This window comes from Fringilla coelebs (assembly GCF_963513975.1).
Source record: "Fringilla coelebs genome assembly, chromosome: 3".
Classification (NCBI taxonomy): domain Eukaryota; kingdom Metazoa; phylum Chordata; class Aves; order Passeriformes; family Fringillidae; genus Fringilla; species Fringilla coelebs.
In genome coordinates, this window is record NC_140030.1 from 105,735,136 (window position 1) to 105,752,457 (window position 17,322).

At 49.9% G+C, this 17,322-nt stretch overlaps 1 protein-coding gene across 1 annotated transcript in view; it reads right to left on the bottom strand.

Moving 5' to 3' along the window:
* The window catches only part of GALNT14 (polypeptide N-acetylgalactosaminyltransferase 14), a gene marked incomplete at its 5' end in the record, with an annotated part of 92,616 nt that overhangs the window by 15,323 nt on the left and 59,971 nt on the right, over positions 1-17,322 (bottom strand). The window contains 7 exons of the mRNA XM_084202532.1: positions 17-143; positions 4,289-4,392; positions 5,757-5,841; positions 6,468-6,555; positions 10,901-11,022; positions 12,905-12,970; positions 15,496-15,563. Of these exons, the coding sequence (XP_084058658.1) occupies positions 17-143; positions 4,289-4,392; positions 5,757-5,841; positions 6,468-6,555; positions 10,901-11,022; positions 12,905-12,970; positions 15,496-15,563 (660 nt within the window). The remainder of the gene's footprint in view (positions 1-16; positions 144-4,288; positions 4,393-5,756; positions 5,842-6,467; positions 6,556-10,900; positions 11,023-12,904; positions 12,971-15,495; positions 15,564-17,322) is intronic.

Below are 17,322 nucleotides of genomic sequence, written 5' to 3' on the forward strand. Positions count from 1 at the left end.
AGTACAAACCACTTACTTGATGTATGTATTGGCATTTCCCTCTGGAAAGACGTAGGGATGTTTCTTCCTAAAGACGTGCCCAACACGACTGCAGGGGATGATTTCCAGGCTCCCTCCACACATCCACACACGGAAAGAGATTTCTGTAAGAGAAGCAGCTTCAGCACTTTGTCTTTCTGTCCTAGAGCAGTCTGAATCCTGGTGTTAGCTCTTCCTTCATCCTCTGCAACATTAAACTGGGGTAAATCAATTACCAGACTGGCTTTCCTAGGCACAACGGCCTTAAAAGCACATTTCAAAGCTTCTTTGCAAGCTGTTTGAAGTCAGTGCACTTGAAACCTGCCTCCAGCACAGCAGGTGCAATCACAATGGTCTCAATGTGAGACGGTAAGCAGGTCCCTTTTCATACACTGCAGAATCCTCCCGCCAGTTCTGTGCCTCCCTTATTACTTCTGCACTGCCTCTTTCAGAGTCACTTCCCTCCAAAGGGCTCTCAAGTTCACCAGGAGAAGCTATGAATTCTCTCCATTAATGACTACAACTGTCATTATCTTTATGAATCCACCATTGACTCTGCAAAGTGGACAGAGAGCTGTGCATCCATCGCCTGTCCCGAAATGGACAGGAGCTCATCCTGCCCAGGTACTCTGGGCCTTGAGTGCCAGTGCTGCAAACAAGTAATGCACACACCTTCACACAAGCAAAGGTCAGTGGTGGAAGGGATTATCCCAAAAATCTGGATAAGTTGTCAGTATGGGAAATGTCTCCCAGTCACTCCAAGCCACTCTATGGCTGGCCCACAGGGCCCCTCTCAAGGAAAATGAGCCCATGGCACAATTGACACCAGAAGTTATAAAGCTCTTGGCAGGGAGCTGGATGAGGTAGGAAGGGTAAGCAGCATGGCTGATCTAATGGGTCCATCTGGTCCTGATGCTTATGAAGCTATGAATCTGTAGCTCTATTGTCAGACAGAACCGGCGTGGAAAAGAAATGAAATTAAAATGAAAAGGCTTCTGCAGTTCTCTGAATCCTATTTTATCATCTGTTGACAGTGCAGAGCTATATGTAGCATGTATCTACTGCAAAACTAGTAATTCCTTTTCACACACACCCCCCTATTTAACTACACAATTAAGACAGGAGAACACCCACTGTCTTTGCCAAACTGTGCTCCCAGCAGTCCCCTCATACATGCCAGCACAAGGATGACTTGTCCCCAGGTCGGATGCTGGCAAGACAAGCACCTGTGGCAGGAACTGGGCAGTGCCAACAGGACTCTCCCTCCAAGGGCAGGCACTGCTGGCTTACAAAGCTTCCATCCCTCCAAGAACAGCTGACAGCTTCAGGGAGCAAAGGCCAATTGGAGCCTGGACCTCCAAAGCCCTCTGAGCACACAGGGCTCAGCCCTGAGCTGCTGCAGAGGTGAGAGCCAGGTTCATGTTGCTCCCGTCCTGCTCTCAGCACACTCGCCTGCTCCTGAGCTGATGGGAAGGGAAGGCTGACACAGCTGCAAAGCCTTCTTGCCTTGATGCCTGGATCCAAAATTCAAGTTTTTGATCCCATCCCCAACAGCTGGCCCTGGCAGCAGGGACAAGCAATGGCAGGGGTGGGAAAGCACAGCAGGGAGCAGTATTCCTTCCCAGAAACTCCCTCCCCTTCCCTTCACTGCCGTGTTTACATGCAAGAGCTGCCAACAGCAGCTGGAGCCTCACCACTTTCCCCAGTGCTGGGTATTAAGAGGCCAATAAAACGTGCCCTTGTGCCATGTCCTGGTGCTATATTGGGAGCAAGCTTAATCACAGCTGCAGGGAAATGAGATTATGGCAGGATGTGCCCACTCTGAGCTGCTGCTCTCGGCTCTCCTCGCACGTGGCTGCTGCTGTCACTTGTCTGTGCATCTCTGCTGGCACTGCTGTGTCAGTCATAAGGGCACCCAGTACAAGGGGACAACCAGCTGAGCAGCTGTGGAGTACAGCATGGTCACTGCAAGCTGCCTTCCCCTCCTCTGGTCCTTCTGCTGGGCCTGTGAGAAGAGCAGCTCCCTGGTGTGCTGAAAGACTCACACCATTCACTCCTTGCCTGGCTTTTTCACAAAGCCTGGTGAAGAGGTCATCTCTGTGTATTGTGAACTGGAATGAGGACACAGGAGATTCTGAGGAGTCTGAGCTCTTTACTTCAGGCTAGTTGCACCCTGCAGAGCCTGCTCCAGGTACAGCAGAAACAATAAAAGCACAGATTTCCACAGGGAGGGATCACCCCTGGAGCCATCCATAGCAGGTAACAAACAAGATCTCCAGACAGGGAGCCAAGAGCTAAGTGCCCCAAGGGAAGGCAAACTGAAGCACCAACTGAAGCATGGTACAGGGTCAGCTCAGAGGAGCCAGGGGAGCAGGAACCAGCAGCATCCTTCCCTTGACCCTCAAGAGATGTTGCCAGTGGACATGGCCCCTCCAAGTGACCCCCAGGAGGGGGTGTGAGCAGTACACGTTGGGGTGTGCTGGACTTGGCCTTCATTCAGCAAGATACCTCTAGCACTTCTTGCTGGCCTGCAAGTCCTCCTTGCCATTACTCATCTACAGGGAATTCAGTAAATTTAAGAAGCAAAACACCTTTGGTGTCCTCCTTCAAAGGCAACCACGCTCACTTTTGCTTTGCCTGATGGGACACTGCCCTCAACTGCTGCACCTGCAGGAGGTGGAGCTGTAAGCCAGGCATGCTTCTGGTCCCAGGAAAATGGGCAAGATGGGATCTGCCCTGCTGCTATGCAGACCTGCACTTTGTTGTCACAATGTTAACCTTGACTTTGCCTTCCTTTGTCACCATGGTACCCCTGCACCACTGCCAGTGCATGTCTGGTCAGGACCAGCCTCCTGGGGCAGAGCATCAGTAGGGGAAACCTCTCCTCTGCAGGATGGGCATAAGGAGCACAATGCCTCCTGTTACAGGGCATGGGACAAGCTGCCAGGATGGAGCTTCTCCCAGGAGCAAGCTGTCCTGTCACTGTTTCTCTCCCAGGAGCAGCTCCTGCTGGCTGCTGTCAGAGACAAATGATGAGCACAGACAGATAGCAGGTCAGGCACAGCATGGCAGCTCCTCTCCTGTCTAGTTCCCTTCTTGAATGTTTTGTTTGGGCTATTGATCCAGCAGGGGAGGTGGGAGGGCTGCCACTCCCCTCCCAGGTTTCCTCACAGCAGCCCCACTCAGATCCTTTGGGTCACTTCAAAGGCAAGACAGAGAGAAAGCATGAAAAAGTGAGATTCCTACTGCATAACAAGATAGAAATAAATAAAATATATCTAGAGGGACAAGGCATGTGAAGGAAACACCAGTGCCAGGCAGTGGATGGATTACTGCAAGGCAGCAGCATCTGCTCCCTTGGATGACTGACAGCATTGCTGTGTGTGTTGAGACACAAGAGCCTTCCTTCCTGGCTAGCCCCACTCCCCAGAGGTGCAAGCTATTAAAGCCAGGTTCTGATCTGTCTGCCTGACATCGAGTGCCTCCCCCTTCCTTCCTGGGTACAGCCTGCTGTTCTGATCCACAGCATCACTGCAGCTTCAAAGGAACAACAGCAGAGCCCGATCCAGCTCTGCTGGACAAGGGGACAAGGGACAGGCTGTTACCTCTTTCATGTGCCCTCTCAAGTGTGCTTGCAGGAGATTTCTTTATGTCTATCTTGTCCCATGATAAGGGCCAGAGGTGACAGAATTTAGATGAGCTCAACCCTTTTTTTTTTGGTGCAGGAAAAGTGACAGTATGAGAGAGAGCTGGGCAGCTCCCAGCCACCCAGGGATACAGGAATGGATAAGCAGCCCTGGTACTCTGCCACCTGTTTGCTGCATGCTGATGGAGCTACAGTTTCGTATACTCTCCCAACTCAAGGAGGGGCTGATACCTCAGTTCATAGCTTGGAAATGCTGTCATTAATAGATTAGGACAAATTCTTTAATTTATTAAGGAGAAAATAAGACCAGGAAGGAATAGAAGGGTGCATGTAGTGTTCTCTCATCTACTGTAACACCGAAGCTGAAAACGGTGTGGTTGAAGGTATTTACCTACAGGAAATCAAAGCAGCATGGAAGGTAGGCAGTCCCAAGTGCCAACAATTGCTCACTTAATTCGTGGTTGCTGGATCTCTCACTCTCCTGAGACCACAACCTATGTAGGTAAATGAGGGAAACCACCCAGAACATTCAAAGTGAAGTCTGAAATGACCTTGTATCCATCGAGCATGACTCAGAAAGGGAATCCAATACAGCAAGGCACAGCAGGATGCAAAACAACTCACCAAAGTTCTCTCCACCCCAGATGTCCATGGCACTGTCATACTTCCCCAGGTGGTTGAACCAGGCCTTGTCAATCACAAACAGCCCCCCAGCAATGATGGGTGTCCTGAAGAATGCACAAGGAGAAGAGGACACACTCTCAAGCACTGCTGCAGCACCTGGATGCACAGAAGAAGCCCTTCCCTTTGCCTCCTCTTCCACGACCAGGACATCACCTTCTCACCAAGAAAAGGACAAAACACCCCAAAATGCATCTGAGCCTTTCTTTCAGCCACCTTGGTGCTCTGCTGCCAATCATAAATTGCCTGGCACTTAATGACTGGCTAATGCACCCGTCAGCACAACTCCTACAAGCCCAAAGTTGACAGCCCTGATTGTAGGCTTCAGCATCAAAAATGCACTTAGCACTCGGGGGTTATTCACTCAGACGGGCTCTTTGCCTGGAGCCAGCCTATTAAGAGCACCATTCCACCGGGGAGAGGAAGGCACAGTCAATTCAGAAGGGCTTTTTAAAAGCCATCACTAGCTGTGTGATCTTTATTTCAAACCAGGGTTATTTTTTTTTTCTTTGGATTAGCTAAGGAAACTGCACAGAGAAGGCCTGTGGAGGAGGGGAGGCCAGGCTCAGAAGATAGCTTGAGGAGACTTGCTGCTTGCTGGCACAAGTCCCATCTCCATTCAGTTGCAGACAGTCTGAATGCCTCGGTATAGGCCTGGGAGGAACTGGGGTGACTGCTGTGCCCAGGCTGATCTCCACAGTGCCCTACACTGCAGAGTGATCAGGAATGCAAGGCCAACCTTTGGGAAGCCTATGAGAGCTCCTGTTAAGAGCAGCATCCTCTGCTCTTAACAGGAGAAGCACTGCTCTTCTCCCCTGGGAGCCTTCTGAGGCCCTGAGCTTCCCCAACACTTGGGGTCCTCCAAGCCTCACATCTGGCTGGGGGTGCACACACCAGCACCAGGCTTGCTGCCAGCAGAGATTTCCAGCAGAATGAAGGACCCCTCCATCCCATGGCATGAGGACACATGCTCCAGTTCAGCTTTGCTCCCTCCGCTGCACATTCCCATTTCTGAGGAGTCTTCAGTGAGGTACAGAAGAGCAGTGCTGATCTGGGAAGGCTGGACTAGACACCAAGTTTATCATGAGGACGCTGCCTTATTCTTAAGTGGTAGCTGAACTGAGGGAAGCAGCTTGCTACAGCACTGGGCTTTTCCCCTAACCACAATCCTTAGCACTACCAAAACCCCAGTAACCATAAACACAGCCCTCCCATCTTTGTGGCATTCCAAGGCTTCAGTGTTGGAAGGTGAAGCTGTACTGCAAAACCCAGGCTAGCCAGGAGCTCACTAGAGGTACTAGAAGTTCAGAGCTGTCCTGGAAGAGATTGCACACTGCTGTGGAGCATAGGGACACACATGTGGTCACATGAGAAGCCTGTCCTGGGTGCTTCCTTCCCCCTCCTGACTTACTTAATGGGCTCGGTGGGATCAAGTCGCTTGGCTTTCTGCTCCGGGGAAAGCTGCTCCCATTTGAAATGCAGACTCCAGTCAAAACCTAAAACCAGAGCAGAGAAGTGCCATGGGGAAATTAGAAATTGATATGGATTAGGAGGCAATGCAGGCTGCAGGAGCTGTGTTTGATGGAACATTTTCCCCACTTTCAAATGACTTCAGCCACAGAGATGCAGCTCTTGAGAGGAAAGTCCAATGCCTAACATATTTCACTACTACATATGAACAAGAAACAGCACGTTGCATTACAATTTCAAAGTCAAATGCTCCAAAGGCAGGAAAAGTCAGAATTAAAGCTGCTGCTGAAACCTAGTCCCCCTGTGCACGCTCTGATGGATACTGTGTGCTCCAAATAGCACAGGCATACTAATAAGCAGTACACTTGCATCCTCCAGTTGTTGCCTAGACATCTCCCATCTCCCCCTGTCACTTCCAGTGCTGCCCAGGGTGGCTTTGATGTGACCCTTCTTTCCTGCTTGACCACCCACTGTAGCAAGCACACAGCTCACACCACACTCCCCTGTGTGTGGAGCAGCCTGGGAGCAGCACTGAGCAGCGTTCATGTGCTTTTTTGTGAGGCAGCAGGAGACAGAGGTGTGGTGCAAAGGCCAGTGCACATCCCCACCACGGAATGGATGCCCACAGGACATGCACAAAGCTTGGACTCACCTCCTCTGAGGTCTGAGGAAGCTGCCACGTAGGCAAAGGTGTCCAGGTTGATGATGTCAATAACGGGACTGACCACCCGGGTGGGATCCTGCAAAGCAGAAGCAAAAACACCCCTGACTTCAGATGACACCCCTCAAACTGGGCAAGGGGCTCCAAACTCCTGGAGACACCAAATGCCTGCAAACACTGGAGTCATTCAGTTTTGCCTGGGACAAGTGTCCCTCACTGCCTCCTCCTCAGACTGTGCCTGTACTTGGCAGCCAGCTGGGCTGGATGCAAAGCTCCTTCTGCCTTTTACAAATCCACCAAAATATTTCCCTTTCACCTCCCTTAAATACTTTTAACTGGATTTCAGAAGTCAAATGACAAACAGGCAATTGAAATGACAGAGGAAAAACACAGGCAAATAGCTTAAATATGGGTATTTTTTTAAATGCACCAACTATGGCAGTACAGTTAGTTTTGCCAAAGTTGTGAAAGGGTTAAAAAAGAAAGACCTGATTTATTCAAAATAGTTGGTGGTGATTTAATTAACATCTTGTTATGGGCAAAGAGATTATACAAACAGTTATGAACAAAAATATCTACAGGAGGAAGAGACTCTGACAGCTTTGACTGGTCTCTTATCTCCCTTTTTCTTTTCAAAAATCCCAAACTCCAATTATAGCTCAAACTTCAAGGTTTTACCCTCACCAGATCAAATTGTTTTTCACAGCTATACAAAGCAAAGCATCTGAGCACACTCGGGCTTGCTCTCTCACTGGGGAAAGACTTTGTTTTAGAAATTAGTCCTGACAAAGAAGTATTCAAATGCAGCTGTAGGAAGAAGCAACCAAAGGCCACGAGCTGGGAGCTGGACTAGAGCTGATTTTCCAATTGAGCATGACAAATACTTGGTATTTCCATAACAGGGTCAAGCCAGGGGTCTCACCATTACTTTCTGAGAGTCAAACATCTCACTGAAAGGGCAAGGTCTGCTGCACCTCTGTACTGCACAGGGAAACACAAACCACATCCAAGCAGGGTGAGCCTTTCAAACCCTCCAAATCTATCCTGGCTGCTGCACAGTGCCCCCCAGCCTGCCACAGCTCAGTACAGCCAGGCATCCTTTAACTGCCTGAGGCTAGGGCAAGGTTTAAAGCAAAGCCTCTGCTTTGTGTGCTGAGCAGTGCAGGGAAAGGATTGCATCCACCCATTTAAAACCTGCCCCTCAAGCATCTTAACGGGGAGCACTTCTAGGAGCTGACACCCACCCCCAGTTTCAATTCCACTCTGCTCACTGCACTCCACAACTTCTTGTAAGAAAATCCCCTTCACATCTGGGCTGAGAGCACTACTGCAAGATACTCACCTTGAGCAGTGCTGTCTTCTCCCTGCCTCACTTTCCCTGCCATGTCCTGGGAACATATATATTTGCTCAGCTTTCATGAAGGTCTCTCTGACCCTCAAAAGAAAAGCACGGCATGCTCAAGAGCACAGTGCTGTTGCTATGATTTATTTTGGGCTGAGCACCAGATCTTATTATAGGCAGCTTCATCTTTCTGGTTTTTTTTTTTTTGCTACCCACCCATACCAGGGCATGTTAATATTAACAACAGCCAAACCTCCAATTCTCTCTCACAAACCTGAGAATTTGTTTCTGCAATGCCATTCTCAAACACACTGATGTATGGATCTAAACCAACAGGAAAAAACTCTGAAAATGCTCCTGAAGATAACAGATATATTTCATCCTTGGAGAAGGGCAGAGTGGCTCTCAGCCTCTACATCCTGACCTTGTACTGGACAACAAAAAGGGCCACAGTTGCTCTTCTAACCCCATAGCAGGATTAGGCAAAGATTAGGCAGGCTGCCCTTTATGTGTCTCCTTTTTCCCAGCAAAGCACCAGAGTGGGGGTATTTGAGCTGGGAGTGGGGGGTCACCATTCATTGGTTCATCCCAGTGCCATGTGCAAATCCAGTTTTGGGATGAGCTTGTTGAGTCATACTGTAAAAATACCTCAGGATGGATAATTACATTTTTAGAAAAGTTACCTGGTTGAAATCCACCATTAATGACTCTAGAGATATTTGCTCCATAAATAAAAATAAGAGCCCAGGCTCACACTCTCAGCCATGTGTTTGTAAACATGCTGGTGTGAGACACTGACCATCACTGCTGTTCCCTGAGACAGGCACCCTCCCAGGCACAAGGCTGAGATCCCCCAGACCCTCTCTCTTTCCCCTACACTCCATCACTTGCTCTTCCTGCTTGTTTCCAAATCCATGTGCTGGCTATGTGCTGCCCATGCCCACCAGTGGGGGGAAAAACCATCAGCTGCTGGGAAAGCTCGAGGTGGAGCTTGAGGGGCACCTCCACCTGGGTTCATGGCGGCACACACGGCCTCTGGCACTTCCCACCATGGAAAGCGGCAGGAATAGCTGCTCTGGCTGAGAAAATAAGAGAAGCAAAGAGCGGGGTGGCTGGGCTGTGGTGGCAAAAGTCATGGGTGTGCCTTGAGGCACTCACTGCTCATTTGCTTGGAACTTAAAGCACACTAGCTCAAAACAGGCTGCTCCTGGGAGCAACAGAGTGAGAAAATGCTCCTCCTAGGCAGCTGATCCTCATGGAGCAGTTGGCCAGGGAGCCCATCTCTAGAGCACAGCCTGAAGGTGGCAGCAGTAACATTTCATACACTTCACTGATCAATACCTTAACCCTGCTGGCAAGGATGGGGACGGTGGGCCTGGAAGAAGGAGACTGAGGACTCTGCCCTTATCCTGCAGCTTCTGTGAGCAGTTAAAAAGCCGGCATGTGGGACCCCTCTGGCTCTGCAGGTTCCTCAACACTCTTTGTAGTACATCTCCCCTGCTGCCTGAGGCTGCAAGATACTGGGCAAGGTCAGGGCAGAATGAGCAGCACTGCAAGCTTACAGACTGCCTTACTTCCAGCTGGGGAAAGATTCAATCCAGAAGAGTTTACAGAGGTGATGTGTGTGTTTGATGCTGCATTCAGACCACAAGGCACTGGAACTCCTATGGTGATGCTGCACGTGGCATTCACATTCACCTACCCCGTGGATGCTGGACATGGGGCACCATCCTGGAGCTGTGTGGGAAAGCAGATCTGCCAACCCCCTTCCTGCTGCCTTCACTGCCCCTCTCCTGACAAAACACATCAAAAGCTCTGCCTGGGAAAGAGGCAATTGCTCTGGATACTCCTTACTGAAATACAAGCAGGGCTTTGGCACAAAGCAAGGGATGCCTACCTTTAGAAAGCTTAGAGGAACAAGTGATGCTGCAAAGCTTAATAGTAAATCCCACCCTGGACAGGCGAGCCATGAGGCTCCAGTGGGATATCACAGCATGTGTTCTCATAACTCTACCAGAGCCATGATCAACGATATGAACAGCCCATTTCCATCCCATTTCCATCTATCAGCAGCTCTGTGGCCCAGCCTGCAAAGCGAGGTTGGGACCTCTGCAGAGCTGGCTGTGCTATGAGCGCCAGCAGCACCCACTGCCCTTGCCCAGGTGGAGGGACCTGACCTGGTGCTGTGCCCCCCTGCCCCTGGTGACACACAGAGGGGATGCACAGCCCAGCCATCACAGCTGCCACATCTGCAGGTGTGAAAAGCAGGATGCCTTAGGGGAGGGGCACTGTGAACACCAGCCAGGCAGGTTTTTCCATGACCCACCACCTCAGCATCCCCTCGCTCCTCAGCTGCCCTTATGTCAATGCAACTCAGGAGTTATAAAATTACTGAGTAATTAACAGTGGCCACCAGGAGCCAGAGGTGTAGCAGAGGTGCAGCAAGGGTGAAGGGAAAGGACAGTGCATCCACACCCTGGCTGATGGTGCATCAATCCCTGCACTCTGCTGCCAGCAGGTCACAGGCACAGAGCTCCCCTGACTCGAGTGACGAGGCCAGCAGCCTCTGTGTGCACGTCTGGCAGGAGAGTCGCCGCCAGAGAAAGGCAAATGTCATTGTCTGCTCTGAAATCAGCAGAATTTAAATCCTATTAAATCAATTTATTAGCGCTTAATTTGCATGAAATTAAATTCGGCCCCTATTCAAGGAGCCGTCACTCCCTTAAATCATCATCACTGAGCATTTTACATGAGCCTAATTAAAATCTCTGCTGGAGCACTGCCCATGTATTCCCCTATCACCACTCAACCTGTGCTTGCCACTTAGAGTCCCACTGCCCCAGGAGACACCTTGTCCCAGCCACCCACATCTCCCCCAGACACACAGACACCCCACCTGCCTGCTGGGTGGAGGAAGATCAGAAAAGGCCACTTTGTACCCCAAAAGGTCTCTTTGTACCCCTTACTTGGATGCTTTCATGCAGCTGGTTGTGATTGGATGGTCATACCCACTGGGAGGGAGAGGAGGGGGACAAGGGGATGCCTCCCCTGAGGGTGACTCTGGTCTCTCAGGAGCACTCACCTCCTTGATCCTCTGCAGCAGAGGGAGCAGCCAGTCCTTATTCACCTCGCAGTGGCTGTCCAGGAAGGTCAGGACAGCTGCTTTTGCCACGTCTGCCCCTCGGATTCGGGAGCGGATCAGACCTGTTCAGGGACACACCGTGTCAGCTGCTCCCCACGTGGCTGGGTAACATCCCCAGACTCCTCCACTTGTGCTTCTCCTGGGTTTTAACCTGCCTAAATCCCACCCAGATAAAACATGGCCCAGGTTCATTGTCTCCTTTCTGGTGCTGCAAGGTATGCCAGGCATTTCCTAAAATCCACAAAGACTTAAATGGCTCCACTAAGGTTACCGATTTATGGCATTTATGCCAATATGTAGTTTGCACAATTAATTCTGCTGTCACCTTCTGGGAAAAAACATGACCCAAAAGGCTTTCATGTCCCTCTGCAGGCAACAAATCCAACACAGATGTGAGGTAGTGGGGAATGGGACAGAGGAGTTGAGGATGGGAACACCTTGTACCAGAATTAAGCTTTTCTCAGACTACAAATTCTTCCTGCTGCAACCCCTTCTGTGTCCCAGTGATCCCCAGATCTCTCTCCCACCCTGAGGGCACTGCTGATCTTCAGCTCAATGCAAACATATTCTCCATCAAGGAAAGAGGGTTGGTTTTTCAAGGTGCTTGACTTATCAGATTCATGATGGTGAATTTGGAGTAATTTGGAGATTGGAATGGATTGCTGCACACATCAAACAAGAGGAGAAACAGGTGACTCAAGGGGAGCAGAACTTCTTTATGAAGGAGAAACAGTGGCAATACAGGGGGACATATGGGCAGATAAAGAGAGAGAGGATTTCAGGGAGCAGCCACACATCAGGTTCATGCAGGAGGTCACTGACTTTCATACTAAAATTCCCTAGGGGAAAGAGGTTAAGCAACAGCCTCTGGGACAGAGGTGGAGGGACAGACGTGGAGAGGGAACATATGAACAAGGCTGGAGCATCCAGAATTTGCCAAGATCTCCTCCTGCAATGCAGACTTGGCCCTGTATCTCTCTCTGTGACTCCTAAGATCTTGTGTGTAGGTATGCTCTTCTCCACCCACCCCTGCTCTTCCCAAATCCTGGCAGCTCCTGGGGAAGCAGTTTAAGTGATGTACTCAGCAAGGTAAGGTTTTGTTCCCACATGTGACTGATTTATAGAGCACCAATAACTGCAGGTCCCTCAAGGGCTGGATATGAGCACACATGTGCCCCCGTAAGACAGGGCAGAAAGATGAGAAGGAGGTGCAGGTCTGTGGAGATCTCCCTTAAATCTCCTGCCAAAGCAAGAATGTCTCTTACACCCATGGGGCCTGATGCCGCCCTGTCACCAGGCCTGCAGAGCTGAAACCCTCTGCAGAAAGAATCCACAGAGAAAAGAACCTTTTCCCCTCCTCAGTCTCCTCAACCCAACACTGACCTGGAGGCACACCTTGGATTTGAAGCACCAAAAAACTTCTTTGTTTTTAGTTATCCTAATACTGCAAACCAGGATTTGAAACACACATTTAGGCTGTTGGGAATGGGGAGATGTCTCCAAAGGTTGCCAGCAGCAGTCCAGTAAGACATGCATTCATCCTCCATATAGCCCTTCTTAATCTCGCAAATATAATTAATTATAAAAAGAAAAAAAAAATCCCACAGAAGCAGCAGGAGCAGATCTTCTCTTTTTCATTAGAGCTAACATCTTTACAAATAAGACCCGGGGCTTTGTTTTGCCTGTTCTAATTTTCTGGCTAATAAGCTACAGCTGAGCCTCACTGGAAATCTTAATAGCCCCATCTTTTTCACTGAGAGAGGGGGGATCCATTTCAAATCCCAGCTCTTTATCACATTTTCTTTAATCAGGGTCCCCCTTATTCCCAGAAGCCACTGACCTCGTTGCTGACCACTGCCTGGAGGAGGTTCCCCATGGCCCCAGGACTCTCCCACCTCCCAAAACCTGTGTTTGCCATGTGGGCTGGGGGCAGGTAGCTCTTACCTTCCCGCCGGCCGTTCCGCAAGCACTTCACCTTGGGCAGCTGGCCCAGCAAGCGGCAGTCATCAGCTGGGGACACACAAAGCGAGGACAAGTCACCCCCACAGTGGCTCTGGCAGCAGAGATGGGGACTCCTAGGAGAGACTGGGAGCAGGGAGAGGACCCTGTCCTGTTCTGGTTGATGGTTTGTTAGGGCAATGGCACTGCTGGGTCACGACAGCCTTACCCCTCAGCTCGTGAAGCATAAATTGGGCCTGGCAGAGCAGCAGTTTTCATAGAACTAGTGTAAATTCAGCAGATTTACACTGAGAGCAGCTGAATTATGCTCTAAAATCAGCATAGAAAAGTTGTGGTTCAGGTCAGAATCTAAATTTCTGCACATTAATGCAAATGACTATTTTTGGTAGCTGCAAAGCAACGCGCAAGCTGTTGATGCGTGTCTGCCTGGCGGGGCAGGAGCTTCCTGTGGCGGCCTGGAGCCTTCAGCAAGGAGAAAGGGATGCTCAAAGACAGCCCTGTGGAGCAGCCAGGGGCTCCTCACACTCTGGGCAAGAGCTCCATGGGGCAGAAAGGCCTGACAGCCACCTACACCTGAGCTGGGGAGGTCCTGCCACCTTACACACAGCCCTAGGATCTGTCCTCACCCAGATTTCTCCCAGCAAAGGGGAGGATGTCAGGTGTACCCATCACAGCCCCATCCACCTCCACACACCCACACTATGACCTGCACAACTCATTCATGGCTCTCACCCCTCTGCCTCTTCTTCCTCAGCACTATAAACACAGAGGTGAGTGCCCCATTCCCTCTGCCCAACCCCTGAGCCCATACACTCCCCCTGAGCACTTTCACCCGAGCACTTTCACCCCCTCCAGAAATATCTGCCAGCAAGAAATCACTGTGCCCACACCCCTAACAATTCAGGGACAGAGCTGGAACAGGGGAGCAGAAGTGGCAGGGCTTGGCTATGGACTCACAGTGAAAATCTGCTGGGGATAGTGGGAACTCATGTGCTGAAGAACTGCATCCCAGTGAGTAACAGGTCAGCAGGCAGAGGGAGGTGAGAAATGAGACACTACTGGGCATGAGATAAAAGCACTAATTGCTTGGGGTGGGTTGCAGGGAAAAAACTGACCATGTGTGTGTAGTGCATTATGCAAATGCATGTATTTTATGTAAATGCATGCAGAGCAGATGCCAGCAGGCTGAGACTATCACAGAAAAGATGTCAGATAGCTGAGAAGTGCTGAGTAGCTGAGGGGCTGCCCTAAGTTACACCGGAAACTGGCTCCCCTCTGGTGCACTGGGATGAGTTAATACCCAGCCCTGCTCCTTCTCCCTGGCTCACAGCACTTGGCATGCTGGGACAGGGGAGTTGTGCTCCTACAAACCTGCCTCCTTCCAGGAAGGCAAGTGCTTTGCCTACTTAGCCAAATGCTTCCAAGGCTTTTACTTCTTCCACCCTCCAAAAATCCTGCTCTGCTGTTCTGCAGGGCAGCTCAAGTCCCTGCACCTGCTCCTCTTCCCCATCACAGCCATTCTGCCAGATCCCAGACTTGCCCAGCCTGCCTGCCCCGTGTGCTGGAGCTGCTCCAGGGCTCACCATAGTCACAGCAGCTCCTTCCCCCAGCTTCAGCAACTTCCCAGGCAGGTGTCAGTGCCAAGAAGCGGGTCTTGTGTGAAATCTGTCCCTAATGCTCTCCGAGGCAGTGCCTATTTATAACATCCAAGAGCAAAGCCTAGATTCGTTTCTTAAAAGAAACCTATCTGGCTTTGTTTTCACATTTCCAAGTAAACAGCTTTATTTTGCAGCTCCTTGAAATATAAGTGCCACAGACCACTCAGCCTGTTTATCATCCTTTTTATGCCTGAGACAGTGTTTTTGAGCACTTAGATCTTCAACTCTCCCATCGAACTAGGCGAGGTCTTTAGCAAGGGTGGTTCCCTGGGAGCCCTTGGGGCTTCAGCTCTCTTCTACTGGAGACCAGAGCTATTGATTTCCCTTGAGTCACACTATTAACTGGGAGGGAACAGCAGGAGGATGTGGGCTGTTTGTGTGGTGTACAATGGTATTTATGGTGCACCTCAGAAAAGGGAAAACCCATGCAGGAAGTTCTCTTTCCATGGGCGAAAAAGAAGGCAAAAAAAAAAAAAAAAAGGAAAGAAGAGTTGCTGACAACCTACATAAATGTATGCAGAAGGTACACACAGGGTCAAGAGGGTCAGACTGTCATTGTCCTGTGGAATTCCAGTGGTGCCAACCCAGAACTGCTCCTGGCTGCAGCTGAAAGCCAGATCAAACACACCATGGCTGTGGTGGGACACAGCCATGTAAGGATTGGATTCACATCTGCTGGGCATAAAAACGATTTGCCAAGCGCTTTTCTTGCTTTATTTTCGTGAGAAGAGGTCGGATCATCTGGAATTTGAGTTCTACACGTGGCGATGCAAACCCAGCAGAGCGGGGTTTGCTCTTCACAGCTACAGAGCTTTAAATTTCCTTCCACTCCAGCAAACTCTCCCCTGTCTCAGTGCTAATCCCAGTCTCTCCCAGGCTTTTGGGCCCTTTGCTTTTAACAGGGAAAGGGTCACTTACGGTCATCACTGAAGTCATCCACGAGTATGATTTCATGGACGAGGTGCACTGGGGTGCGGTTCAGCACGCTAAGGAATGAAGAGAGAAAATCCATGACAGTGCTTGACCAACTTAACAACCCAGCAAATGGAGTGGAAAAGCCAAGGAACTGACCCCCTGCCACAGCACAGAAGACCAGGCCTGGATTTCCAGAAAGGATGTACTAGATAAGAACCCAAAAACCACCCTCCAGTAATCTAGAGTGCCTGGCTATCACTTTCTAGCCTGACCTAGGAGCTAAGTGCTCTGTATTCCTAGGAAACAGCTGAGATTCACCCTTCTCACCTTTGTGAGCAAAGCAGAGCCCCACATAAAGCCAGGAAAATCTGGCTTTTTTTTTTTTTTTTTCCCCCAAATTGCACCAAGATTCCTAACTGGACTTACAGCAAAGCTGTCGTCACCTCTCCACCTCCTCTGGGGCTAATGATACGGTGTCCAGCCACAGCAGGGCCAACACAGAGAAAATTACCCAGCTCAAACCCATCTTTACACACCTCACAGCTGTGGCAGGACAACTCCTGTTTTTATCCACAAGCTGATTGTGTTGCAGAGGCTGCTGAGAGGATAAGAGCAGGGTTGGAGCCCACCCAGGTAATGAAAGGGAGGCTGGAGGATGTGGTTCACAGCTCCCTCTGCGTAGACAGACACTGAAACATGGCTCAAAGCTACAATCTTTTCTTAATTAAGCCACCAAGGGTTATTATTGTTATTATTAAAAAATCCAGACCTGTTCTTTCCCTTTCTCTCATGGTGCAGAGGTCATGGATTGGTTGCACCAGCTCCAGCAATTTCATCTCCAAATAAACAGCAGTGCAGCAGTCACCCTGACATGTAGGACATGGACTTGCAGTTGCTATTACACATGCTTAAAATCTTGCCCTAGCAAAGGGTCAAGGCTGTCTGCTTGAAGCAGAAGCCCCAGAGCATCCCAAAAGCCTCCTAAGTGCTTGAGTTGGGCTTTGATGATGTCAGTCAGATTGTACAGGCTTTCACAATATTTAAACTTCTTTGCCTTCATCCTGAGCATGGCTCCTTTTCCACAAAGCATTTAAAATCCCCCCAAATTTCAGATCTTCAGACCTCCCACTGGCACAGGAGGGCAGTCACCCAACTACCTAACAATCTTGCAGCCCCTGCCAGATCCTTATTAACAGGTTCTCTCAGTCTCTCAAAACTCTGCAAAAAAAAAGCACCTGGAAGTCTGGAAAAACCACATCCCTGGCCCAGACCACAGTAAGGAGAGAAGCCCCAGGGAACTTGGGAGCCACCCAACCAGCTGGCAAAAAATGCAGCCCACCCCACCCAGGGGGTTCCCCTTTGCCAGGTGCCTTCTGCCTGCACTGGTGTATTCCCTCCCCTCCAGGTGCTGCAATTACAACCCTGCAGAGAGAAACAGTTGAACCAGTTTATTTTTTTTTTTTGGAAGGCATACAGGATATCCCAAGGCAGATGCATGACATAGAATCATAGAATGGTTTCAGTTGGAAGGGAGATCATCCAGTTCTAATCCCAGTGCCACAGGGAAGGGACAACTTCCACTAGACCAGGGTGCTCAATGCCCTATCCCACCTGGTCCTGAATACTTCAAGTAAGTGGGCCTGTACAACTTCTCTGAGCAACTCACAGGAAAGAATTTCTTCCATATATAATCAATCCTTACTCCATGCTGTTTTGTTGTTTTTTTTTTCCCCTGGGGAGAAATCCTCTGAAAAAAGAGGTTTCCTATCAGACTAGAGTAGGTAAGCCTAGCACCTCCCCTGTGCTAGGAGCTCCTCAAAAATCACTTCC